The sequence below is a fragment of the Zootermopsis nevadensis genome, unplaced genomic scaffold, assembly GCF_977971745.1.
Source record: "Zootermopsis nevadensis isolate Lab colony 2312 unplaced genomic scaffold, Znev_1.0 Znev_ptg000011l, whole genome shotgun sequence".
NCBI lineage: Eukaryota > Metazoa > Arthropoda > Insecta > Blattodea > Termopsidae > Zootermopsis > Zootermopsis nevadensis.
Genome location: NW_028259143.1, coordinates 18,064,401 through 18,091,282, shown reverse-complemented (window position 1 = coordinate 18,091,282; position 26,882 = coordinate 18,064,401). Strand labels below are relative to the sequence as shown.

The window sequence follows — 26,882 nt, the reverse complement described above, 5'->3', positions numbered from 1 at the left end:
AAAAAAGCATAAACATGCCCAGACAGCTGTATCAGCACTTTCCATTCGATGACCAGCAATAGTACAGTGTTGCCAGCTAGATGCAATTTACTCAGAATACGAATAGTGACTAAGCCATATTGCTAAGTGTAATTTTGTGCTCTATTGAAAATTACAAGACTGATTTCGTGAAGTTATGACTCTGCCACAGTGGCAAACGTACATTTAAGGGATTGCATGAAGCAATCAGGGGTATTAATTATATGAAGTATAATGAAATCACTGTTGTTACAACTCACGAATTGCCGTGTTAACATTATTACATTGACTATGCATAAAGAACATCCACAAGGATGAATTTCTCTTTGTAGGCTGTACTTCTTACATCACACTTTTTATCATATCAGATTGTCAATAAGGATTTTGCCTCGTAGAATCAGTTATAAGGAGGATTTGAGGTTTTCACAGCAGTGCGTTTGAAGATGGCTATCTTCTGCGCCATATAGTCTGGTACAAGTTTACCAACATTCAGAGGTCCTTGCTGCCGCCATCATCTTAGCGATTCTACCATACTATACAGTACAACCACCCAAAAGACGGCCATCTTCATCCCTTATAAGGTTAATACAGTTCCCAACAGTCATATTTAGACGATAGCTTCATTTCCACTTAAGTAAATGATGAAAGTAAGATAATGAAATTTACTGAGTGACGTTTATTTTATTTTGCAGCAAACATCGGGGAAAGCTGTAGAACAGCGTCGTTTAAGATGCAGTCTTAGTGCTCCGAGTGCTGTAAAGAATGGCACTGCCTTTGGATCTACCAGCTGTCTAGATGCTGATAGCCAGGTAGCACAACTGATCTCAGCTGTAAGTAGAACTGTTTCTTATTTCTGATGTGCTGAATGACTAGTGAACCTAAAACCCTCAGGAGGAGTCAACATGCTGCATTCATTTTCAGAGCCTACATAATCTCTTCTCAGCCATCCTCCAGTAAGGCTTTTATACATATTTTATTGCCAAGATGAGCTGACATATAGGATTGTAGTCAATTTACATCTATTTATGGTTTTTACTACGCACTGTAAAGTTATTGTGCATTTTCACTGCTGTCTGATCTGTTTTTACCAATTTGTATACTTTTTCGCTGTGAATAACCATTCTCCAGGTATCACGCTATATAAATGCTTAATTTTGATACACCACTGTACAGCTAAGACTTGAAGCGGCATCCCTCTTCTGATAAATGTTTTAGTTTACTTGCTGTTAGAGATTAAATTCATGTAGAATTCTATCTGTCATGGTCCGAATGATCTTTCAATTAACCCTTTAAAGCCCATGGTAACTATGTAGCCCAACAGTCAGCAACTGTTCATATTGTACTTTAAACACGGCTTACTCTCTTAATCAGTGTTGATCTGCATAATGGTGAAGTTGTGTTTTCTGTGAGGTATGGGCTGAATCCTATTTATAAAAGCTTCAGTTTCTATTATGGATAAGGTAATCCTTTATGGTTGTAACCGTGACCAAGTACGGTTCCTGTTTGTCCAATACGTACAGAAGAGATTTGAAATCACGCGTTAAAGAAAACTAAACCGATAATTGAGAATTATTGTGAGATTTCAGGTTCTCGTGGCCTTGAAAATGACAGTGTTCTTCTGAGTTGTGATGTGATGTAGACTTGGAGGTAGATACCGTCGTTTAAGAGAAACGCTGGTTTCTAACTATGAGTACGTGGCATCATAACCTAGAACAAATTTAGAATTCTTGTTTTAAATGCATTTACCAGTGAGTACCTCTCAGATGAAATGATCTGAGATTTTTGCAATCCCGTACTTTCATTTAAAAAGACATCTTGCCAGTGTCTGTAAGCGAATCTTTTAGCTGTACAGGATTGGAGACAATGTTGTAGAAAAACTTTTTCAGGATGATGTTGCTTTCACATTTCATCTCGCATAATTTGTAAAGGCTAAATAGTGTTTATCATGTTTATGTTTATACAGGTGACACACTTGACAGAGTGTCAGTCTAGAATTCACTTGGAGATACGGCAAACGCGAAAATTACAGTGGCTGACGGTCGTAGTAACATTAATTGTTGGTGTAGCCCTAATATACATTTTCAGTCAAGAATCACAAGATTTCAGGGGGCATGCATGCTTTCCAGAAGAAACACTTCACACTTCAAATATATAAACATAATGTGTTTTTTGCTTAAACTCTTTGTACAGAAGTGTAATGTATAGTGAATTATGCATTTACTGACGATGGCAGTTCTCTGCATTGGCCTCCAGAATTTATAAAATCATGAAGATTCACCTCAAACTGGTTGCATTAGTATTAAAGCAAATAAGGCTCACACATTGCCAACACTGCAAACACATCACCTGATAATGAAGTCTTTTGTTAGCAAATTAAATTGTTAAGGTTTAGTAAACTGTTTTCAGAGTATCAGTATACTTTTTCTGCAATAAAAATATAAATGTTTGCTACTATCACTATTTTTATATGCTAATATGAATTTGTATCTTGCAATGTACATGTTCTTCTATTTCTGTGATGACAGATAAATTGATTTGTAATTCAAATTGTGTTATATTCAGATGTGTTTTATGTTTATATTGAATTGTGTTAGGAAGTATCATGAGTTACTCCATGCATTGCTTCACAAATTGCAACTTGACAGAATGACAAGTGTTGTTGTGTGTGTGTACCGAGTTGCATGGGACTATTAACTGAAATCAAAAGTAACGCAAATAGAATTGGCCTGGATGCATTTCTGGGAATGGGAAAAGTAGCTCTACCAGAATTATAAAGGAAAGTACAGTATTTTACAGGAAGACCAAACATCTAACAAAGTACTTATTCCAAATAACCTGTACTCTAAATAAATGCATTTCCCATTTACGCATTCAGTAAAAATGCCATGAAATTTATTCTAGTGTTGTACAATATTAACCGTGTTAACAAGATTAAATCCTGAATTTGTAATCTGAGCAATTTATTAATATGTGCATTACATTTCTAAAGAATCAAATGTAAATACTGTAGTTTACTTCAGTTCAAACACTGAATTTATAGAATTTGTAATTTTGCCTTGATAAATCAAAGGAACTGCTGTAATGGTAACTAAAGCATATAGAGGACCAGATACGGGGTTTAACTCTTTTCATGTCTCACAGTGGAAAATGTACTGGTGGTGTGACTGCAAAGTGTAAAGACCTTGGAACAGCCATGTATTAAGAATGCACAAATAATAGAATTGACTGAGGAAGTTGCATTTCATAAACCACAATATGCATCACTTACAAGTCCCCAGAAACTACCAAAACCAGTTTTTTTATGAGGCAGTATAGAACTGCTGAATCTTCAATTTATGGCTTCAGTACTCTTTATTAATAATGTTGATTAAGGTTTAAACTGTGTGATCATGTCTGAAAAAGTTGAATATTTACTGCTATATAGAAATTAAAGGCATTTAAATGTGACCCACTTGAATACATAATGCTACATGTGGGCTCTGTGAATAACTGAATTTTTAATATTAAGTCTAGCACATAGTATTCCTGCATTATGTATACAAGTAGAGATCGGCATATGCAATAGCTCAAAAGATTTAAATTATAAGATTCAGAATTTTATTAAGTTTTGTTTGTTAAACACTTCCCATATAGGCCTACTTTGAATGGAAATTACTGAATTGTGTATGTAGTAATAAATAATATTGTATTCCTAATTTATTAAAATGCCTTAATGTTAATTCTGTTTTCTTTTAAGAGCTGTGTAGGCATTCCTAAATCCATGAAATGTAATATAATTATCTTTACACGCTGATGGAAAGCAAAATTACGCATTATATAAACGAAGAACGCCATCGTTTTGTAAACACGTTAATCACGGGAATGAAAATATTCTACATTGTTCAAACAAATAAGTTGGCCCGCCTGGTCGACCTGTTACGCACTGCTTCGCGTTCCCCCTTATTGAACGCAGCCGGACCCTTCTTTCCTTTACATCAATACCTTCATTGCGCATGCGTGCTTTCGAAACCCAACTTCGATCGCCATATTGTCTCTTTCACAAACAACGCCCTCACTCGTCAAATTTAGAGTTACAAGGTATGTTGTCTTTTATATTAGTAAAACTGTGAACTTAAATTGTATGTATTTGTTAAATAATCTACGGTGTAAATGTATTTCCTTATTTATCACCATTACAGTGCACAAAGACGGTAACTGAAGGTAATATTTGCGACATTTTACAAGGCACGCTTACCCGTCTTTTTCGTGGACTCCATGTTGATGACAGCGCCAGCCGTGCCAATTTTGAGCAATTTTTGCCGTTAATGCCCCCTGTATACCAAAATTGTAAGTAAGAAACAGAGTTGAAATTGTCCCGATAGATTGCGTATCGTTAAGACAACTTGAAATTATGGCTAAATTGGTGCATTGTCTAAGATTTCCTTGTGACCTTTCACATGCATTTTGGACTCTGTTACATTGAAGTGGAAGGATAATCATGGCGTTGTAACTTGCGAAAACATAATGTCGTTACCTAAATCTTTCACATGAGGGCGCTTTTATGCCCCCCATATTTGAATGTGGCTTTAAGAAGTAATCATATGATTACGTTCAGCATGCTTTGCTTATCAATGATTACTAACACTGAAAGTAAATTTTTCATCATATCACAATATATCCCTGTTTTCTTACAAAATGGCGGTCTAGAATAAATTGTGTAACATGTAGTGTGTGAATTTGAATGGGTCACTGGACCCATGAGTTATTTTGTGAAGTGAATAGGGTAAGTACAGTGAAAAGTTATGTTTTTTGTATGAATTAGCATGTATAGTGGTTTGCATGTAACAGTATCGCAAAATGGGTAATGTTGCTGTTCCACGTAGGATATTAGCTAAATAGGTTAGTTTGAATGTGCACTATATTTTAGGTATTTGCAGCTCATAAATTAAAAGTATTATATTTTATCGTCACGATTAGTGTTCTCGCATAGTTAATCGCAACAGTGTTTTGCATTGGCTTTTGGAAAACATTGCACTTGTAAAATCTCCTTGGGCGCACAAATGTTTGGTTCATTATACAGTCAGTCCTTTCAGAAATGTGTTTACTAAAATAAGAAGCATATGCTATACCACCCAGGCTTTGAGAATATACAGTCCAGATCAACAGAAAATTGCATTTGTAACGCAAGATATTGGATCATAATTTAATCTGTAAGAACAATGAATAAACACAATGGATGAATTGTTATAATTTTATGTTTTATACCTCTATTTATATGTATGATGTTCATTAATATAGACTTCCATAACTCAGAGCTGCTAGGCAAAAGCAAAGTGCTGCATCTTTGCCATGTTTTCACTTTTTTATACGGATTTGTAGGGAATTTATGATTTATATCTGTTCCAAATTTTGCATTCTTAGCTACAGTGGTTTGTTATTTGTTTAGACAGCTGAATATAGATTTTATGCTGCTATAGTATTATTTTGTATTTCCATATTTACTCATGGAAAACACACGTTCTCCCTTCCAAATTGTTCGTTCCCATTATGTGTAATAATATAAAACATGTTTAAAGTGGGGATGTGGCTATATCATATATAGTTTCTGTTTTATTAGGTCTTAGTAATGTTGTATCCGCATCAATGTTTCTCGCAGCCACTAGCCTGTATTGGTATTATTGACGGCATGAAATTATAAAAGTATGAAGACAGGATATTTTCCAGTGTTATCACATTCCCTGAACCTGATTGGTTACATTAGTAAAAGAAATCAGTCTTCTTGGTTATGGTCTGGGGAGCTAATTGCATTTGAGATAAATACAGTAAGCCTCAAATCAAGGTTCCTGAGGGAAGGAAAATTTACTGGTAGTTATGTGTGTGGCCAAAGTAGCAAGACGTTCTGGGAGCTGCTTGGTTTTTTTGTTAAGGTATTCCTTACAAATGACAACATAAATTTATAAGTTAATAATTACAAAAATTAGTGGTATACATCTCGTGATAATTTATACAACTATAGATTTATACTTCAGATGTAGCATATAAAATACATACAAAATTTGTGTATTTGTCATGTCTGAAATTTAAGGTTCTCATAGCAGTGACAGTGTTGATTGTGGTCTGCTGAGTTTCAATACAGTCTTGTCTTCTAAGTAGTTACCAATATTTGATAGGAATATTGGTAACCACTTACAAGATTACATAGTGTCACAGCCCATAAGACCACACTCAATATATTAAATTTTACTTGTGTTTTATTAGTTAATGCTGTGAAATCAAAACTTATTTTGTGGAGTGTGGTCTTCCTTGATTAGCTGATAGATGCTCATTTGGTCAAGAAATCCTTACTTTTATGGAACTCAAAGTTTCATTGCTGCATTGCCTGAATCAGTCTAATCCAGCCATCCCATTGTACTCTTATTTGTTGAGGTTAATTTTAGTATTATCCACCCATCTATGCCCGTGTCTCTCAAGTGCATTCAGGGTTTCAGACTAAAATTTTTGATTAATTGTTCATCTGCTACATTCCCTGTCCATCTTACCTTCCTGGATTTAAGTGACTAAAAAGTCATGCAGAGCACAATAATAATAATAATAGTAATTATAAATGAGTTAAAAATAGTCCAAAGAATCCAGAACTCGCATATATTAATATATTAATTACTGTGTGTGTAGCACTGCAGGTTGTGACTTGTCATAGTTGATGGTAGGTAGTGTAATTTGTACAAATGTCCAACAAGCATATTATGTGCTTGTTTAACGTTACCTGACGTAATCGTTCCTACTTAGCCAGCAAAAATAACTTTGAGTGTGAATTTTCTGATTTTCCTGTGCCTCATTACTTGACAATATTTTGTTTAATAAAACATTTTTGTCAAGTGCCAGGTATGTAAATGATTAGCATTCTGGTCAACCTTTATTGTTGAGTCTTTGGAAAACATTAAGTTAGTGTACATCATGGAAGATTTTATTCAGCAGTGTGCACAACACCTGGCCCATTTTGGGTATCTTTAAAAAAACATAATATGTACAAAGAACTCACACACATCTCAACAACTAATGGCCATGCCCCACAATATATTGTCCATGTACACACCATATCAGTGTTTAACCAGTCATTGTTCAGTCTTTATCTAATAAACGGTTTGAAAATGTTGTTTTCCGTTAATACATTCGAGGAAATTTTTATATTTTTAATTTTCACATATTATTATGCTGCATTTCGTATCTGTGAAATAGAGTGGATACAAATAGGAAGAAACCGAAATCCTTTTGTGAGTACTGGGTATCTAATTCTTTTTAATTGCATTCTGCATTTGCTGAACAGTTTGTTTATCTGCAGCAGAAAGATTTATGAAATATGTATGTGTTGTGCGAAAATATATCTGCTCATCAGTATACTCCATCAATTCAGGTAAGAGATAAGCTCTGTGCCTGAGTAAAATTACTGGCATTTTGAATGTCTGTACATCCCATCTCTGACTTAGATGAACTAAGAAGAAAATTGTATGAAAGGAAATGGTGATTGCTGATCACAAGAATGTCATATTCTAAGTTCTAAGTCAGCACAAGCTCAATTCTTATGGTCACTCTTTTATCCGATCTGTTCAGAATGGGTTCTAAGATGATTTCTGAGCACCAAATTGTCTTGACCGAAATATTATCAGTGCCGCTTTCTCGGAAATATTACTATGACACTTTGCACAGGCAAGGAGACTAATATCAAATTTTACGCACCAAAATCACTCTTCGTGTGAACGCAATGCAGTGCAGATATGCTCCAAATTCAAGGTACATGTTCCTTGTTGTGACAGGTTTTGTGTGCCTGCTATGCAAGACACTTTGTGTTTGTTGTAGCATCCAGCTATATGAAAAACATGCTTTTGTTATGACCGTTGTTAATGTTTATTAATTGTGTATTTATTTGCGAATTTTTATTTACTATATTTATATTATTTTATCATTTTATAGTTTTATTGTGCAAGACTGCAGTAGGTTAGTGGTTATCAGTTGAGCTTCACATAAATGTAAATGGGGAAGAAGTTTTGACATATCTTAAAGTCCGTGAGTTCAGATCAAGCAGTCCCGGTATGTTGGGAAAGAGGGAACGATTGCTATGGTAGTTTTCTACTGATTGCATGTCTAACTGTTAAATTAATTTTCAGGAGCATTTGGATGCTGAAGCATGAGTGATGACAAGGAAAAGAAGCCTGGTAAAATATTATGAATATCTTTTACAACATAAGTTGGAATTTTAACGCACTTAGAATTACGCAACTGCATTGTGATTTTAATGTAGCAGCTGTTGAAACTGAATTTGTGTTTTTGCACAAGTGTTATAGATATTTGTCTTTCTTTTCTTTTTTTTATCCCGCAGCCAGCAGTTCAGGTGGGCTTTCTGCTGTGCAGATTAAGATGGAGGGTCAGGATGCGAGTGAAACAATTACAGATATTCAGAATTATCTGGAAACATTTAATAAGGAGATTCAAGGTGGAGATCAAATAGTACAACATGTGACAGGTGATTAATTCTTCAGTTGCAGTTACTTTTGCTCTTTTCGGTATGACAGCAATTGTCTCATTCTGACTTTTACCGCATCTTTGTTCCTTTTACTACTTTTGATTTACATCTGTGGATTTTATTATTGAAGTGCGAAGGTTTCTGCACTTATCAGCGTAGTTAATGTATTTATTTTTCCATACTTGCTACATTTATCTCGTGTCCTTGAAAATAACTAGACTCATGCACGCTGTTCTTATTTTAAGAATCATTTATATTTAACTTGATGTAGCTGTTTACTCGTATTACTATACGCTTCTTGAATTATATAGGACTTGGGGGTTCTCACAGCAGTGAGATACCAGTCTTCTGGGTTGTAGTTCTGTGTGGTCTGGTAGAAGTTTAGAGGTCTTTGATGCCTCCATCATCAGGAGGTGAGTAAGCAAGCCATGTGTGGAATCGATTTGAGACGTAGGAACCAGTCAGTCGAGGCAGAACGTTGGAACAGACTAGTGGGGTTCGGGCAAGGGCCCAGGAGCCAGTAGGAGAGGGGTGCATACCACAGCCTGACCAGAAGGAGGGAATGGACATGCAGGGGGGGGTAAAGGAAACAGTCATTATAAGGTGGATTATGGGACATAAGTGCAGGTGGATATGATGAGGAGGACGTGGAAGGGGTAGGTGGGGAAAGATAAATTAATAAAAATTGTCTAAAACGAAAAAAAATATTTTATTCTTTTAGGTGCTATTTCCTACAGGTCGTGAATATTCAGTGTACATTATCATATTCGAAGCAAATCTTGATTTTTTTTGCAGAAGTTCAGCAAGTTGTGGCTGCTGAAGAACCTGCCGAAGAAGGAACATATTTTGTTGATCAGTCTGGTCACTATTACTACCAAGCAAGCACTGATCAGCAGCCAGTAATGACTGTTGTATCAGGTAAGTAGTAAGAATGCTTACGTCACGACCTACTTTGTTTGGAAGAGAATTATTAGAGGTTCAGCAACTGAAAGCAATTTTTATGGCTTGTGTATAAATGGAAGTCTGAAAGTGAAGTAGATGATTATTTTACCTTGAAGAGTTGTTTTGTAGCACTGAAACGTAACCACCACCGCCATTGATGAGCATTAGTCATAGAAAGAATCATTACAAGAATGGCTGAAGCCCCAGCAAAAAAAAAACATTTTATTTTGAAGGAATTAGTAAATGTGTTCTGTTGGGCCAAATACGCTATAAATTAGTGAATTGAATAAAAATTTACTTGGATTTGATATATAAATTAGTGATTACGTAAAAAGAAATAGATTGGTCCAACCGCTGTGCGATAATGTAAACATTTATTATACACTTACCCTTATTTTTTTACATGCCTTCATATTTGTGCCAAGTTAGAGCATTTTATTAATACGATCTTTTGATTGTCCAGAAATCTTAGATATGAATTTACTTCTGGGCTTGATGCCATTCAGTCATGTAGGTGGTACCAATGCCCCCCCCCAAAAAAGTTCATAACCGCCTACAAGACTACAGAGCACCATAAGCTACTATCAGCATCTTCATCACCATGATAACCTCAGATTTATAAATTAATTTTTAAAATGTTTTGTATTTGAATGGAAACGACCAATTAATTTTCATTTTTTTCGTTGGGAGTCGCAGATCCTTCATCAGAAGCGTCAGATGGAACCTCGCAAACAACTTACGTTGCGATGCAGCCCCAGGGAAGTCATGTTGAAGAGACAATAACATCTATGGATGCTTCTGATGATGTACGTTACTATTTAAATATTGTGCGATACGAAGTTTTATGTGGATTTAATTTTTTTAGTAGTTCACATTGCGTAGGAGTTAAAGCGTGTGACATTTCGGCCAGGACAGAAGATTTATGTAAATCACATAGAATCTTTTCCTTGGTCCTCATCACTTTCAGCTACACTTTAAAAATTCTAATTCTGTCTACTTTTAGCTACCAATTACCAGAAATTTTGAATGTGGCTCATTGTGATGGAATAGGTACGTCTTTTTGGGTTTAAGGAAGTTTTCCCCGGAATATTTTCCGAGTGTAATTTGTTGCACCTTTTTAATTTGGTCTGCAGAAACATTTTCTGGATCTGTGTTTGGCATTGGTGCTTTGCTTATAAATTATGAAACATAAGACGTCACTTCCAGCATGACACACTGTCTGTGGTTGACACACCAAAAAAAAAAAACAAATGTTGGCTGGAGTGCTCAAACAAGTTGTGAGCATGCGTGCGTCTGTGTGTGCAGGGGGGAAATACTTTGAAGAGGATTGATGGTGAGCTTTTGGATCATTCACCAAACTTATTGATCAACCCTTTGCACATTATTTAACTGTTATAGCATTATTTTACCAACAGTTTAACTTGTTGTACATGAATAGCTTTATTTGGTGTGCGCGCATGCGCAAAGGTTAACTTTTTCCTGTATGGTGCTTCTGTGTCATTACCAGGGCAATACTAGTGGTGAGTCGACGGGTCAGATGATTTTAAACGCTGGTGATGCCTATCAGACCGTTACCATCGTTCCCTCTGACACAAATCCGGGCGAAGTGAGTTACGTGCTCATAGTTCAGCAGCCAGATGATAAGGATGATAAAGGTGATGACCAGGATCTCACGGTGTATGACTTTGATGAAGGTGAAGAAGGAGGCATTGCTTTGGTAAGTCGCACTTTCGTCCGCTCGCGTTTAAAACATTCACGGTTTTTATATATTTTTATAGAACGATTCTGTATGCGAGATGAATCTCTCTAGCTCGGTTAAAAGGACGAAAGCTCGAGTTTGACTGCATTCTTAAAAAAAAAAATTAGCCACTTAATGGGTTTTTCTTTTGAACAAACTTTATCTTTGACAAATATACCTTTGATGATTAATTGCAGTGAAGGTGTCATTATTTCTCATTAGCATAATGATATATTGAAATATGTTTATCCAAATATCACGTGCGCTGTTTTTCAAAAAAATGTTTCCGTGAAAGTACCAGTTGTGCACCGCATGGAATATACAAGGTGCAGCAGAGCACTGGACTTGGCAACGTGCCTGCCTGTGTGGATTTCTGGAGTCGAACAAGCCGCATTACTATAATATAACAGTTTTTGGTCGTATACAGAACTTTTTTATTCAATGGAGCATGGCATTTGGCTAAATATGGTACCTTAATCAGGAGCCAGAATAGCTCAGTCAGCATAGTGACTAGCTACGGGCTGGGCAACTGGGGTTCAGTCCCCGATGGAGGGCAGAGGATTTTTTCCTCTACGTCCAGACCGGCTCTGGGGCCCACCCATCCTCCTGTCCAATGGGTACTGGGGTCATTTCCCCCGGGGGTAAAGTGCAGCCAGAGGGAGTGACGCTGACCACTCACCCCCATCTAGTGCCGAGGTCAAGGAAGAGAGGAGCTATACCTCCACTCCCCCCAAGCGTCTACATGGCGTATAGTGGGACAGCTTTACTTTTATGGTGCCTTAATCACCAAGAATAGTCATTACATGTTCACAACAGCCCAGAGCTAGATAAATCTGATCCAAACTCTCAGTTACATTTTCCTAGAATCAATTTTAATATTATCCTTTCATTTATGCCTGCTTTATACTTGGTGGGTCCTGTGTTTCAAATTTTGCTGTAGAGACTGATTATCCTGGCTGAAAAAAATTTACAGGTTCTGTCATACAATATTTTATTTACAAAAGTTTTACTTAGATGATGATTCAACCCTACAAGATCATCTTCAGGACAGATCACATAAATGTAATTTGATGTGTTTGATTTATTGGAGGAAGATTAAAATATTTAAACGAATGTAAAATGATGTGATTTGATCGCCCCGATGTCCGAATGTGGCATGAAAGCGAGTAAATGAGGTTTTCTGTTGTTTCAGGAGTCTGGAGATGAAGATGATAAGACCAAAATAATCAAGATTTTGCCCAAGAAATCTCAAACTGTAACTCAGGCCCACATGTGTAATTATTGCAATTACACTAGTCCAAAAAGGTAAAATTTGGAAAATTTCGTGTTTTATTAAACTTCTCTATCATGAATGTGTTGACCGTAATTTACTTGAATTAAATTTTGGCTTAAGGTCGCTAAGTATGCCCATAAATGTTTTGCTTTCGTCTCTTACCGCAAGGATCACTTATCCCAAGACAGTGACAGTCACAATGTTGCGTTCAGTTTAGAATTTCTTCTCATCTTCCTTCCTAAACATGGTATTACTACCATGAAGTGGAGTATTTCTTGAGAAGCTTATAGTTGTTCAGCTGGTCTTAAAAATCTCCACCTTTTACCAGACCCGAAAGTTTATTAGTAAGTTCGTGAAAGCTGCCACTGGTCCCTGTCCTGAGCCAGATGAATTCGCTTCACACTTGTTTCAACGCTATCATCCCAACTGTACCTACGCTACGTTACAGTCCTCGTGCTTATTGTATTTAATATTGTTTTCTTTAGAATCATCACTGATATTTGCAGTGGTGATGGACAGCCAAAATAGAATTGACAGTGGAACCACGGTTCCAGAGAATCTGGCGTAAATATGTCTTTGTATTTAAATTATCATCATCGGACTCTTTTAGCTTCAGCGTCATCCATCTTGTTATCTCTACGTAGTATGACGCAACGCGCAAACGCAGCAGTAGCGTGAAGTGTGATGCGCCTTTATTTGTATAAATAAATGTTTGTAGAACCTAAACCATTTGTTATATGTAAAATCTGACAACAGATTTGGAAAGCTCAAGAGGTAATGCGTATTTCGTTCGCAATATGTCCGGATCCATCTGTTACGGTTTTCGAGAGGCGGGCGCTTAACGCTTAACGTGACGAACAACAATAATTAATAGGAATCCCTTACCTCAAACTTTGTTCAATTGTAAGAGACCACGATGTCCACCGGCACTTATAAATTTAATCAAAACTAAAATGGAGTATCACAGATTTCTTAATAATTCTTATATAAGATAAGTATTCGTGATATTCTAAAACGTTTTTAACAGCACAAAATTATTTAATCTACGACGCACTTCTTCTACAAGCGATTCACAGCTCAGCTCTTTCCGCAATAACGAAAGCGGATTTTTGACGGCAGTAATAAAACACAACAATGCCGAGTAAACAGACGACGCAGCAATTAGTTTCTTAGGTAAAGGGATAAAGGATGATGGAGGCGGTATGACCTCTGAAACGTTGGTGGACATCTACCATACTACACGGCGCAACAACCCAGAAGACAGCAATCTTCATCAAGGATCACATCTCATGCATGACGCATTGTCCGTGCGTCCTCCCACTCTTCTTATTTTTTTTCCCAGTTACTAAATTATGGGGAAATTCTGATACTTAGAAAAATGTATTTTGTTTAAGATACCTGTTGTCACGCCATATGAAGTCTCATTCTGAAGAAAGGCCTCACAAGTGTAGCGTATGTGAACGAGGCTTCAAGACTCTGGCTTCCTTACAGAATCACGTCAACACTCACACAGGAACGAAACCTCACCGGTGTAAATTCTGTGACAGTGCTTTCACCACTTCAGGTGAGTTGGTCTGTTGTTACGTATGCATCAGTCGGTTTTCTTGCGTAAACTAAATTCTACTCAGTGAGATGTTGGTATAATGAAGCAAGCCGCCGTATTTGCTGAAATGTTGGTACCGTAAATGTATCTTGCGTAAGCTGAGGATAGGAAGATCTCACGTTTCATTCACAAACGCAGATCTTTATATTTATTGAAATAATTCATGATTCTACGCAGCGCAGTGAGATATCTGTGATGTGATCGGCTCCGCAGCATCATCAGTAAATGTACGTGGAAATTACAAGGGACGTGATCGGAAAATATTTTGATTTCAAACTGGAGTACGTGTTCTCATGATTTTTAAACATGAATTTCGCATGTATAATCGTGTTTATCATCATAATCATCATTATTATTTAAAGAAAGGCATATTACTCTTTTATTATTTAACAAATTTATTTGTTCTTATTAACTGTTGGCATAAAATTACATAAATATTATGCAGTTTTTTTTTATCATAATCAGCGTGCAGGGAACCACCAAATTAAACAAAGCCCTCCACCTGTTCCTTTCGTGGGCCAGCAAAATCCAATCGCCATATAATCAGATGAATTGATTTTAAGGGCCGAAATAAACCTTTACATGAATTTTTGAACCTCCGCTTTATTCCGAGGGGAAGAACCCCTTCAGGCTGCTTGGACTCCAGAGTCAGTCTCTGTAGTTGCTATGTTGAAGAGAAAAATCCTGCGGCTGTGAGAATCGATCCCCGGTGACCCAGCCAGTCACTAAACTGGCAGATTTCTGAGCTCCGTAAAAGTTCTTTCATATAAAATTCTTGCTGGTTGTGTTCATTTGTTGTGGTTTACTTTTTTGTGTGCATTAACCTTTGTTTCAATTGATGATCCTGGCAGTTTCATGTAGCACGCGTTACGTAATTCGCGCAACTGACGAGGAAAACGTATTTCAATTCGGACACAAAAAACCAAGTGACGCTGCAGTATTTGATAATGTTTTGAGATTTTATCGCGTAATGTTCGCCATACCAACATTTTACTGATTCTTTCTTGTGGTGCATTACTGTCACAAGAATGGTTGTTGACAGTGACTGAAAATGTATTTTATTATTGAACACAATTTGCATGTGTGTTGTACCGAATATATCAGCATTATAAATTTTAAATTCAGATGATTTTTAGAAAGACGACACACTGCAGTCACTTTCCATTTGATGTACCACCACATAATTTGTAAATGGTACTTTAATTAGAGTTGAAATTTGATGGGAACAGAGACCTGACACTCCTCAAATTAATATTAGTGGCTAATAATGCAGTTACTTGCTTTGGATGTGTTCCCGAGATTATTCTCTCATTTTTCTAGCTGTATCATCGTACATTAAAGTAACAGGCACTGCTAGTGTAACATTCACTTTAATTTTTGTGTCGTAGCGCTTTAAAGTGAGTCGGAATTAAACGTTCTGCCTTTGGAACTTTTAAAGCTAGCCAGACGAGTCGAGGAATATGTAATGAGTAGCGTGTAATAGGGGACAAAATGCAGGCTGCTCTTGTAACCAGTTACTTTCACAGTTCGGTGGTGCGTCAAGTGACGGGGGTTGACTGGGGATTGCTGTGTAAAATGTTACCCTTGGTATCTTCCGCAGGTGAACTGGTAAGACATGTTCGGTACAGACATACACACGAGAAACCACATAAATGTACAGAATGTGATTACGCGAGCGTGGAATTGAGTAAATTGAAGCGTCACATGCGCTGCCACACTGGCGAGAGACCATACCAGGTGAGCCAGAAAAACAACCTAGTTGTCTGTGTTATCTTCCGCAGGTGAACTGATAAGACACATTCGGTACAAACACACTCACGAGAAACCCCACAAGTGTACGATATGTGACTACGCTAGTGTGGAACTCAGCAAAATGAGGAATCATATGAGGTGCCATACTGGCGAGAGGCCTTACCAGGTGAGCAACTCCTTCCTACCAGACGTCAAACTATTGATTGAAAGAAATGGGACTGTTTCAGTTTTGTAATGGTGTGGGGATCATCAGTAATAAGTTATACGTCTGACGTTTAGGCACTTGGGAAATGCAGCTTTCAGGACGTTGTGAACTCTTGATCAGTACTCACATTTGTTGTACAGTGAAACCTCTATCCATCGTTCCCCGATCTATCGTTTTCCCGGATGCATCATCCGTTTTGTTCGGTCCCGGATACATCCCATATAAAATAATGTTACATTTTCCCGCTTCTATCGTTTTATCGCATCAACCGTTCAAAAATCCTAGTCCTGGCCCAAAATCTTCCCGCAATGATCGTTTCTGAGAAATTATAACGAAATTTACGCGATGTTTTTAGAATTTAAAATGCTGGGTTTTGAGATAAATTAATACCGAAAGACGCACAAAGTTTTTGGAATACACAGTAGCAGTAACCTGTTACGTCGCCCAACCAGCACAGATTCTTTTGGAATGAGGGGTGATAGTTGGAGTGAATGGCGGTGCTCATTGTCAGAAATTTTATGAGTTTAATTAGGGTGCACTCATATTTCGTTCCAGCGATGGCAGATGGCATGTGCAGTGTGAATTTCTTCACAAATGCTTTTATAATAAGTACAAAGGAAAGGCGGGCGGCACTTTTCATTCTTCTGGTTCATCTCGTTTCCAGTGGTTCAGTGGTACAGCTACGTTTCGTTGAGTTCGGCAGTAATAGTATTTCCATTCTTCCTGTTATTGTCCGCAAAGGGGGTGGGAGTGGTGAGGAAGAGGAAGACGACGAATGCGAGCCCGAAGCTGTGCCGAGTTTTGCCGAAGCATTGGCAAAAGTGAAGTCGTTCTTTTATGCGCATAATGTTAGTGAACGTGACGAGCAAAACTTTTTGAACGTGGAAAGGGCTCTGTTTGGCCCAATACGTAAAGTTTCGACAAACCAGTTGTACATTAAAGACTTTTTTGGTAAAAAGAAGTAACTTTGAAAGAGAAACATTCAGCTTTTTTAAAAATTTTAATGCTTTCCCGCAACTATCGTTTTCCCGTATTCATCGTCTTTATTTCCCACCCCCGCCAAAAAACGATGCATTGAGGTTTCACTGTAACTCTTTGGCACGAGATTAACTTTTAGCTGCCTTCCAACATTTCATAGCCTTTGGCCTGTTACAGATCTTAAATGAATCATGTTTGACGTCTGGTATTATGTAATTAAATGATCGTTTTACCATTGTCATTTTGAATAGGAAAAAATAAAGAAATGATGTTGATTTAGATATTTTGACGGAACATTTGATAATAATAAAAACCGTAGGACTTCCTAGTTTCTTAGCATCAGACACTTGTGGAGCTTTTCATGAACTTTGTATTGTTGTTGTTGTTGTTATTATAACATCTGATCTTTGGAAAATACTCACGTCAGAAGTTTAAGACTTAACGTCGAAAGCGCCTTTCGCCCATACCACTTTTCCATGTTCTTTGTCGTATGTGGTTACGGTATTCTTGGTCAAAGTTTGTTTGGTAACGGTGTCTTAAATTGTTCTTTTGGACTTTGTCCATTGCCTAAATGATAAAATTACAGCAATTTGAAAACTGAATTCGGCTCCCTTTTTTATCAGATTGAAGGGGGGAGGAATGACAGAAAACATTTCTATTGGTTCTCCTGGTTGAGCCTTGTACACCTGAATTGGTGGCTTCCAGACTTCCTCCTTTTTGTTACTAGGATGGAAAACTAAAGCCTGGGACTTCCGACATATCAAGTGTAGAGACTAATGCTTTGAAATCATTAAAACACAATAGGAATATTAGGATCATTCCAGCTGATAGAGGAAATTGTACATTGGTTATGAATTAATGTACCTACGTAGAAAAGCAGAATAACTTAACTTTAATCCAGAGTTTATGAAAGAGTCCCTGAAAGTGCAGCTTAAAAATTGAAAGAAAAGTGCAGAAACTTTTATCCGAATTAAAATGCCAATTAACTCCGTATCAGAGTGAACTGTGACATCTGTATGCATTGCCCAAAGTAAAATAAAGCTGACCCACTATATGCCATGTAAGTGCTTGGGGGGGGGGGGGGGGGGGAGAGATGGTATAACTCGCGCTCATTCTTAACCTCGGCACTAGATGGGGGTGATTGGTCAGCGTCATGTCTTGGCCACACTTTACCCCTGGGAAAGGACCCCGGTACCCATTAGATGGTCTGGGTGGGCCTCGGAGCCAGTCTCAACGCAGATGCTAGAAGAAAATTCCTCTACCCCTGTCAGGGATTGACCCCCCAGTCATCCGTAGTCAGTCATTATACTGACTGAGCTACCCCAGCTCCTGTGAATTACCCAAAACTGATGAATAGCATTTTCTTCCGAAACTAATAGTGAGCTCCATATGTAAACAGGTTTAAATCTTCCGTAAAATTTACCATGGGAAGAGTGTTCCAATGAAGTAATGAACGTCAGACAGGATTTGGCCCAGAATTTGTACCCTCAGTATTTCATTGACTCTGTCAAAAATATCAGGATCTAAGAGCCAACCATTAGCCAATGGGACACGCCCAGGTACTGTCAACATGTTGTATATTAAAGGCATCTTTCATAAATTTAGTCATATTGGGGAGTTATATGACATCAAGACGGAGTTGAAAACCAGTCAGATCCTCTGCAACATGTTAATAAGAATTAGGCCAAGCAGGGAAGTCCAAGATATGAAGCATTGCATTTACAGTATAAAGAAGCAGCTCATGACGTGTCACAAATCCATTTAGTCAACCCACCTCAGAAATCTCCCATTTGGATCCCACTGATTTGTGACAAGGTTGGTAAAATGCAGGTCAGTTCAGTGCAGACCTACTTAAGATGGCGGATTTTATTCTGCAGATTGGATCGGTGCTTTTGCTTCTCTGTCGTACTTTGCTCTTTTATGTTTACACAGCAGATTTTTGGATTTATAAAAAGGTTCATCAGGTATGAGGAGTCCCAGCAAGTTTTCTGTCCTTCCCCCTTTTCTGCTTGATGACAAAAGCCAAATCCAGATTTTAGAACGTAATTTTATAATTTAGATGATGGACAAAGTACAAAAGAGTAATGTAATAGTATTTTTGGCGTTATTGTTTTGGGTTCATATGTTTATTCATTGGTGTTTGTGTATATGTAGACACTTTTTTACCTGCTTTCCGTGGTGTGCGTTTAATCTGTGTTATTAACTAACGTTGAGTAAATAAGTATAAGTGCACACAAATTAATAACCTGGTCTGGTACACTTGTCAAAGAGTATGAAATTGCCCTTTTTCTGTATGCTCTGTAGTATACAGTGAAATAAGACACTCTGGATATCAAGAAAATATTCTTTAATAAAATTTTGCAGGTTCTGATGCAGTGTATGAATCATACTTTAATTGTTTGTTTCTTCATTCGCATTTGCAGGGTCCGCGTTTTTACCTCTCTTGGACGTTTTATGATTGATATATTTTTTGGACATTGGTAGAACGCCTTGCATGAGTGATCAGCCCTATCTGCAAGGCTTCTACCAATACAAACACAGAAAGACGCGGACAAACATCCATGCCTTGAGTGGGACTCGAACCCACGGTCGCAGCGGCCAGGCGCCTCAGACCGCATGGCCACTGCGCCGTCTTTTTTAATCATATTTTAATTATTTCAAGAAAAAGAAAATATATCGATACATTTACTGTTTCTTGGATAGTTTGTATACTGCCTTTATGAAGTATCTTTGCTTTTTGTACTAAACCTCTCCTTTTCACACACACACACTCCTTTAAGGAGCGTTGTCGTAATTGGCATTCACTGTAAATTTCCCATAGACATGGAGATAGTATTAGTAACTTGTGTTTTTGCATTACGGTATGTAGATGTAGATCTTACTTTGTAGTTGGTCCATACATTATTAATACAATACAACTCTGTGCCAAGCCATGCTCTTTATGTACATAAATGAGCGTGATGAGAAATATTTAACAAGTCGGTGTGCTAGACTAAGACCCCATGAAGAAGAAGAATATGGTGATAAATCTTCTAGTATTTCCATCTCATGAGTGGGAGGTTTCCTATCCCTGAAGCATGCATCAGTGAGTAGCGAGTGACAAGCCCACGGCCTCTGCACAATTTCTACTCGATCCCGATTTGTCTGCCATCTGGTAGAGAATCAGGAGAGACATGGGCGAGAAATGGTTGCTGAATTTTGCTTATGAAACATCTCATTCGTGCTTGTAAGGTTCTTTTATGTGCTGTAAATCGACGACATGGGATTTCCGGCTGTACTTCCCCTCCGAAGGAAGTTGTGCTATGGATTTTTATCACCCTTAAAAATCAATTGACCTCAGCCAGGTTTGAACACGCGAACCTTGGGGTCCATTGGCGAGCGCACCAACCACTAGTCCACCGAGGGCAACCTTCTAACATATTTGTCACTCTTTATATTGAGTTGGTCACATTATGCACTGATTTCCTGCTCCTAAGTGTTTCAGGTTTGCAGACGGTCACAAAACTCCACCTGTCTCGGGAGATGTATTAAGTAATGACAATGTTAATTTTGTTTTTCTCCTCAGTGTCCGCACTGTACATATGCAAGCCCAGACACTTTTAAGCTGAAACGCCACCTTCGCATACATACAGGTGAAAAGCCGTACGAATGTGACATCTGCCACGCGCGCTTCACCCAGTCCAACAGTCTGAAGGCACACAAACTCATCCACAGCGGTACGTATTGATATCTTGAAGAAGTGGCATTACGTTGAATATCTTCGGTCCAAAGTTTCACTTTTTTATCTTGCGTGTTAAAAATGTTAACATGAAATAAATAATAAAACTTATCTCAGTTCGGTGATGGATTGAAAGTTTAGACAGGTCGTACCAAATATTATACATGTTAGAGGAAAATAAATTCTACCAATTAAATGCATTATTTACTTAATTTAAGCTTTATTGCACGGACTTCGAAGTTGCACATGCCACCTCAAGGCTAGATTGGCTCTTAAGGTCCGTGTGAGACATATTTTTCCTGTTATGGTGTTTGTGCTCGTAGGAATGGGACCGCGTTGTCCCACTACATCGCAGTATTATTAAAAATGCTTTACATTCAAATAAGCAAGACCTTTCATGTCTAAAATGCTTCTAAAGCTTCGTGTAATTCGAACATTCGCTTTAAGAGGTTTGTTTTCTTGCCAACATCTTACTGAAATTTGCGAAAGAAGATGGAATATATAAAATCGTTCTAATAATCCATTCTTTTTTTCTGTGGTGTCCCACAGACTGCCAAAATCAGACAAAGTTTTTGTGGGTGCTTTTAAATTTTCTCGTTTGTGTCATCACCCATATTCATAAAATCATCCTCGTTTCATAAAGATATTAGTGTTCTGCCGCAGTACTGCGTGTTGGTACTCAAAGGAATAAAGTTTTCCTGTATGGATTACCAGTCTCTTAGGAGTATTTATCAGTGCCCAGACAAAGAATTTTAAGAACAGAAAATCTTCTATTTGAATCAGCAAATCAGAAACTTGACCAGTCATGCATGTAATTTCTTTGCCGCAGATGTTGTCATTCTGAAGCTATAGTACAGTGTGTTAAAATATTTTTGCCACTCTCGCTTATTTATTTTCCAATATTTAAAATATTAAAAAGTGAGTGATAAAAATGGTAAAGGTGTGCAAACTATGCTGTCAGGCTGACAATTTTGAAACTTTGGTAAAGGAAAAAATTTATTCATCCTTAATAGTCTTCATTTTATTATAAAATTCTAGCTTAAAAATTGCAATGAATAAACGTAAACTGTTTTACAATTCTATTCATTTAAATGCTGATTTAATCCAGCCATGAGTTTGTGCAAGGATATTTAAATTCGTGTATCTTTAACGCTAAATACGCTGTTACTTTGTCAGATGTGTATTTCGTTGTAGGAAAATAATATGCTAATATTTTTAGATGATGTGTCTTGATTTGAATTTCTCGCAGCTGGAGATAAGCCGGTATTCCAGTGCGAGTTGTGTCCTACAACATGCGGGCGCAAGACTGACCTTCGAATACACGTGCAGAAACTCCACACCTCAGACAAACCACTCAAGTGCAAGAGATGTGGAAAATCTTTCCCAGACAGATACACGTATAAGGTAAGTTCATGCGTTTGTGTTATAAATGCATATGAAAAATCTTCTGTACAAAATGTCTCGTGTATTTATAATTTGACATCATACCAAATGGGTAAGGTTACTTCCGCAAGCCAATGTTGTGTTTATATGAGAATATTTCAGAAGCTGTAATCATTATACGGGGCGACAGCAAATGGCTGTGTTCTCATGTGTTTGCTGAGCACAGAGGAACAGTTTGTCTTCATGTACACAATTACAGTTGCTGAGAACATGTAACATGAAACAAGCCGTGAAATCCAAACATATAAAGTCTCGCCTTATTCCTGTTCTCAAAGCCGTGATAATTGTTGACAGAGTGTCTCGATGGAGAAACTCAGAATGGCTTTAGTAATGTAACAGATGTTGGCTTATTACAATTGTTCTCTTTGCCCTCTGCGTCTCTAAAATTTATGATGGGTTCGGTAACTTCATCCTAGCCATTTCTTTGCAAAAGTCTTCCTCTTGCAGTTAGCGTATATGAAATCCAATGCTCCTTAGTAATCGTGTTACTTGCTTTGTTTGTAAGACTTGTCAGTATCAGGCAGTCGTAAAGGTGTTTCATTTTCCATCTGGTATAGTTCGTATGCCTTTTCTCAACCTTTTTTATGAGTTGATTGGGCTAAGAAAGAGTGTTTTATGTGTGTGTTTTCATTTTTTTCACCACAATCCATGAAAATACATTTATACTGCGGCTAATTAGTTTTCTTGTAAGCGCGCCAAATTGGCGTACATTTTTCGTTCAGTATTAACAAGAAGTAGAGCCACGGTGGTCTAGCGGTTAGAACGCTGGCCTTGTAATCCTGGGGTCTCGGGTTCGATTCCCGGCGGTGCCCGAATTTATAACTTGTGTTGGGCAAGGCCGTGGTCTAGGCAACACGGAGTTTTCCTCCGTGGCATCCCAACAATTACTCCATTCACACACAGAAGAAGGCAATGGCAAACCACTTCTGGATCATCTGCCAAGAACGTATATGAACAGGTCCCAGTCCGAGAAAAGGATGGAAGGATCCTGTTCATATGGACCTGTCGTCAGACAGAACACCAAATAATAATAAATTAACAAGAAACCTCATATTTTATAACATAAAAAGTTTAGCTTGTTCCACTTCTGCTCCTAGGAGTTTTATGTTCCATTATGCTTTTTCAGATTCATAATAAGTCACATGAAGGAGAAAAGTGCTTCAAGTGTGACTTATGTCCGTATGCTTCCATATCTCAGAGACATCTGGAGTCTCACATGTTGATACATACCGATCAGAAACCATATCAGTGCGATCAGTGCGATCAATCATTCCGCCAGAAGCAGCTGCTGCGACGACATCAGAATTTGTACCATAATCCCAACTATGTACCACCACCACCAAGAGAAAAGACTCATGAATGTCCAGAATGTGGGAGAGCATTCCGTCACAAGGGGAACCTCATACGGCACATGGCAATTCATGATCCTGAGTCCTCGGCGCAAGAGAAAGCCCTTGCGCTGAAACTTGGACGTCAGAAAAAGATTCAGGTGAGTTTGAGAATGTAGCTGATTTGATTTCTGAAATTAATTAAATTATCTGTAGAAATTTTTGAAGGAATTATATTTGTAATATTCATTAATATTGTGATATTTTAAGACCTTTATACCTTGGGTTCTTTGGAGTGCAGCACGGATTCTATGAAAGTCTTAATAAAGAGGCATTTTTCAAATGAAAGCCGAAACTTGCTTCTGTGAGTAGTGTCAGACAGCAAAATTGTCTGGAGTCAGGGGCCCTATCATCGGTGAGATGTATGAGTTCTTATGATTTTCTTAAAGGGAAATTTGCATTTTCTTTGAATATTTTCTAATTTATTATAATCTGTCTGTGAAAGATTATTCCACACGACCGAGGCATACTCAAGCTTTGACCTAATTAAAGCATTATATAAAACAACAAGGCTGTCTAAAGAGGAGAAATTATAAGTAATAAAACGAATAAGCCCTAAGGTCCTGAGAATGAACACAATTTACATGACAGTGAAAATAAAGTTTATTGTCTAACAAATACTTAATCGCTGTGAGGGTACGCGGATGAGGGGTTAATTTTAACGCCGATTCTGTGTCGTTTTTAGATTATTGATGGGCAGCAAGTAGAAGTAATGGCAGGAGAGGAAGATGACGATGATGACGATGACACTGATGGTGAAATGATGGCCGTAGAGGGGCAAGATGGGCAGCAATACGTTGTGTTAGAAGTCATTCAGCTACAGGTAAAGTGCGATGTCACCGACAGATTATTGGTAATTTGTAATAAGTGCAGGTATCCGCTTCTGGTGTAAACTTGCAACTACAAAACCTAACCTAACCTTCGATCTATACTAGAAAAAGTTATTGTTCTGTTATGTCACTTCTAGTAGCTTTATGTTGAAATGTAAAGTCTTCTGATGTGTGAGTACTTATTAGAGTGTGGTCTGTTTTCTGCTTTTAGGATGGCGATGGTGGTGAGCAAGCAGTCGCTGTTGTGACTGGCGATACGTCACACAACAGTATGGCGCAAGCTGTAGCACTGCACAGTGGTAAGAGGGCATCTTAGCAGGCAGAACAGTAATCATTATTATTCAAAATCAATTTGTTTCTTATGCTACCAGGTCTTACAGATTAGGCAGAAACAAATTTTATTTTTTTTAAGAAATTTTCTTGTCAAGTCTTAATTATGTTAAATGTCCTTGTAATTTTAAATAATACTTGTTTTGCATGAGGAAGCAAAGGTTTAAATGTGGTAGCTGTCAGAATACTTAAATATGAGTTTCTAGCATGTAGTATATGCTACAAGCCCGTGGTCAAGTTCTCCGCCCCTTTCGCATTGGGGTGAGACTGTCTCCGCGTATCTTTGGCTGGTAACGCCCATTGTCTGTCCCCAGCTTTATATTAAAAAGTGATGTCGAGATTATAGCCCCCTAGAGAAACGTTGAATGCCGACATCGCCTTGTAAGTCGGCGGACGCAAACTCGTATAGGGATTAAATGACTCGGTCACCTTAAATGAAGCTTCGTATGAAGAGAAAATGTGCGTAATGCTAAGCACACATTTTGTGTTAAGTCGCATTGTTCAGCCTGTTTGTCGCCATCTTTCTTTGAAATTAATTAAATCTCTTTCTCAGATCTTACAGATGACGACGAAGAAGATGATGACGACGATGTTGTCATTGAAACGCTGAGGCGCAGCAGAAAACTGTCTAGGAAAGATGCCTTGGCTATAAGGAAGAGGATAGAAACTGAGAAGGATATGCAGAATTGTTTTGGGTTTGATGTAAGTACTTCGCTAATTGAGCATCAAGTATCGGACATTTTAGATAGTTGCAAATCTCCAAACGTTTTTAGTATTCTGATATAGCGAGTAGTTAAACCTTTCCAAGTACAGGGCATCTTGTTTATCTTTAGTCTGGATACAAAGATCCACTTTCCCTTTTTAATTCCCTGAACGGTCAGTTGAGTGTCGTTCATTTCTTTACTGACTTAAAAATGGCTGAGCTGAGACGTAAGAGCTGCAGAGTTACTGAAAGTGAACATATTAAATTATAAAGAATTGATCATGAATGTCAGACCTCAAGAACAGTTCAACGCCCTTAAATGTTAGATTTTTTTAGATTTGAGTAATTTTATATTTTACGCGTGGGCTCGTGCAGGAAGTTTGCGCTCCTGCTGTGCTACTGTTATGTGCAGATGCAAGACGTCGGCCATGACATCGAATCATAACGGAATGTTGTTAATACTTTTCTAGGATGGAGAAGAGGATTTAGACGACGATCCTACAAAAACAACAATCCAGCTGCTGGAAGCCATCCACTAGTAGAAAAGTCGGTCAGATTGGGGTCTCCCTCTGTATATTATTAGTTCATGGCCGTGGTTGTGCAGTTATGTTGGTGAACTTGGTCAGAATTGTGTAGCCAACTTAGAGCAGTTATAAACTATCCCATGGTGTCACTCTGTGAGTGGTGCAGTGTTGCGGATTTTTTTTTTTTGTGTGTGTGTGAGTACTAAATCATCAGTTTTATAATGAAATGAATGATGATTCAGACTCAGTTTTTCTACCTTCATTAAAATCTTTCTTTGACTTGGTGTTTCATGCCAACCGAGGGAAAGTGGCGGGCTTCATTCCGATGCCTCATATTGAAGAACTGTACAAAGTATATAGTTCACTTCAAACATTCTGGAAGTACAAGGACACCTAAGCACGCCCTAATGTGTATTAGAATGTACATTGCACATTGACTCTGTTGTTGACGATTGTAGAAAGGCTTTTAATGTAGCTAAGTCGAACTTCTCCTGAAGAACGTTCAACAGACGAACAGAATATGATTATTTTTAGTTTCTTATATTATAGGTTTCAGGTGCACTTCCTTCTGTTTAAAGTTTGTTACATGTTCAAGTTGTCGCAGACTAAAATTTTTATAGTGAACGGTTAATTATAGGACGTAAAAGTTGCTAATGATAAGTGTGGTGTGCGATCAAATGTGTTTATTATGGTATTTAAATATGCTTCATTGCTGTAGGGTTTTTTCCTCACTCCTTAATTTTGGGTTAATAAAAACATTTGCGGTTTTGTCAGAGCAGATTTAGAAACTACCGAAAGTGTATAATCGTACAGAACGATGTTCAAATGTATTTCTGATTTGATGAAGGGATCTGTTTCTTTTCGAAGTGGAAATAATTATTTACAGAATACAACAAGCTCGTCGTTTCGATACATTATTATTAAACTTGCGCGTTTCCCG

General features: G+C 37.7%; 2 protein-coding genes and 1 long non-coding RNA gene across 21 annotated transcripts in view; 2 read left to right on the top strand and 1 right to left on the bottom strand.

Moving 5' to 3' along the window:
* The window catches only part of LOC110831562 (motile sperm domain-containing protein 2), a 367,668-nt gene extending 363,931 nt beyond the window's left edge, over positions 1 to 3,737 (top strand). For all 11 annotated transcript variants that reach the window (XM_087347503.1, XM_087347506.1, XM_087347505.1 and 8 more), the window contains 2 exons: positions 711 to 848; positions 1,982 to 3,737. In XM_087347503.1, the coding sequence (XP_087203629.1) occupies positions 711 to 848; positions 1,982 to 2,173 (330 nt within the window). In that variant the 3' untranslated portion in view covers positions 2,174 to 3,737. The remainder of the gene's footprint in view (positions 1 to 710; positions 849 to 1,981) is intronic.
* Positions 675 to 4,312, bottom strand: LOC147874153 (uncharacterized). The gene is made up of 2 exons (XR_015534833.1): positions 4,253 to 4,312; positions 675 to 1,725 (listed from the first exon to the last, which is right to left on the bottom strand). It is a non-coding gene; the product is annotated as an uncharacterized LOC147874153 (long non-coding RNA).
* Positions 3,872 to 26,715, top strand: LOC110831529 (uncharacterized). Of its 9 annotated transcripts, none has more exons than XM_087347495.1 (16): positions 4,015 to 4,095; positions 4,197 to 4,344; positions 8,372 to 8,515; positions 9,311 to 9,433; positions 10,148 to 10,263; positions 10,965 to 11,174; positions 12,388 to 12,500; positions 13,863 to 14,032; positions 15,672 to 15,808; positions 20,572 to 20,722; positions 21,974 to 22,128; positions 23,294 to 23,656; positions 24,241 to 24,378; positions 24,597 to 24,684; positions 25,269 to 25,417; positions 25,889 to 26,715. In XM_087347495.1, exons 2-16 carry the CDS (start codon positions 4,323 to 4,325, stop codon positions 25,955 to 25,957), a joined length of 2,148 nt encoding a protein of 715 aa, XP_087203621.1. In that variant the 5' UTR covers positions 4,015 to 4,095; positions 4,197 to 4,322; the 3' UTR covers positions 25,958 to 26,715. The 9 variants fall into 9 exon arrangements, with proteins under 9 accessions (XP_087203616.1, XP_087203615.1, XP_087203614.1 ...); XM_087347491.1 differs by lacking the exon at positions 4,197 to 4,344 and adding an exon at positions 8,160 to 8,207 and having other exon boundaries at positions 4,020 to 4,095; XM_087347492.1 differs by lacking the exon at positions 4,015 to 4,095 and adding an exon at positions 8,160 to 8,207 and having other exon boundaries at positions 4,117 to 4,344.
* Positions 26,716 to 26,882: the final 167 nt, after the last annotated feature.

What these genes read in the sequence shown, in the direction of transcription:
- LOC110831529 (XM_087347489.1), top strand. Translation starts at nt 4,011, where the DNA reads ATGCGTGCTTTCGAAACCCAACTTCGATCGCCATATTGTCTCTTTCAC. An exon ending in ACACAAACTCATCCACAGCG is followed by an intron (nt 20,723 to 21,973) that starts GTACGTATTGAT and finishes AATTTCTCGCAG; the next exon opens with CTGGAGATAAGCCGGTATTC. An exon ending in AGAATTGTTTTGGGTTTGAT is followed by an intron (nt 25,418 to 25,888) that starts GTAAGTACTTCG and finishes ATACTTTTCTAG; the next exon opens with GATGGAGAAGAGGATTTAGA.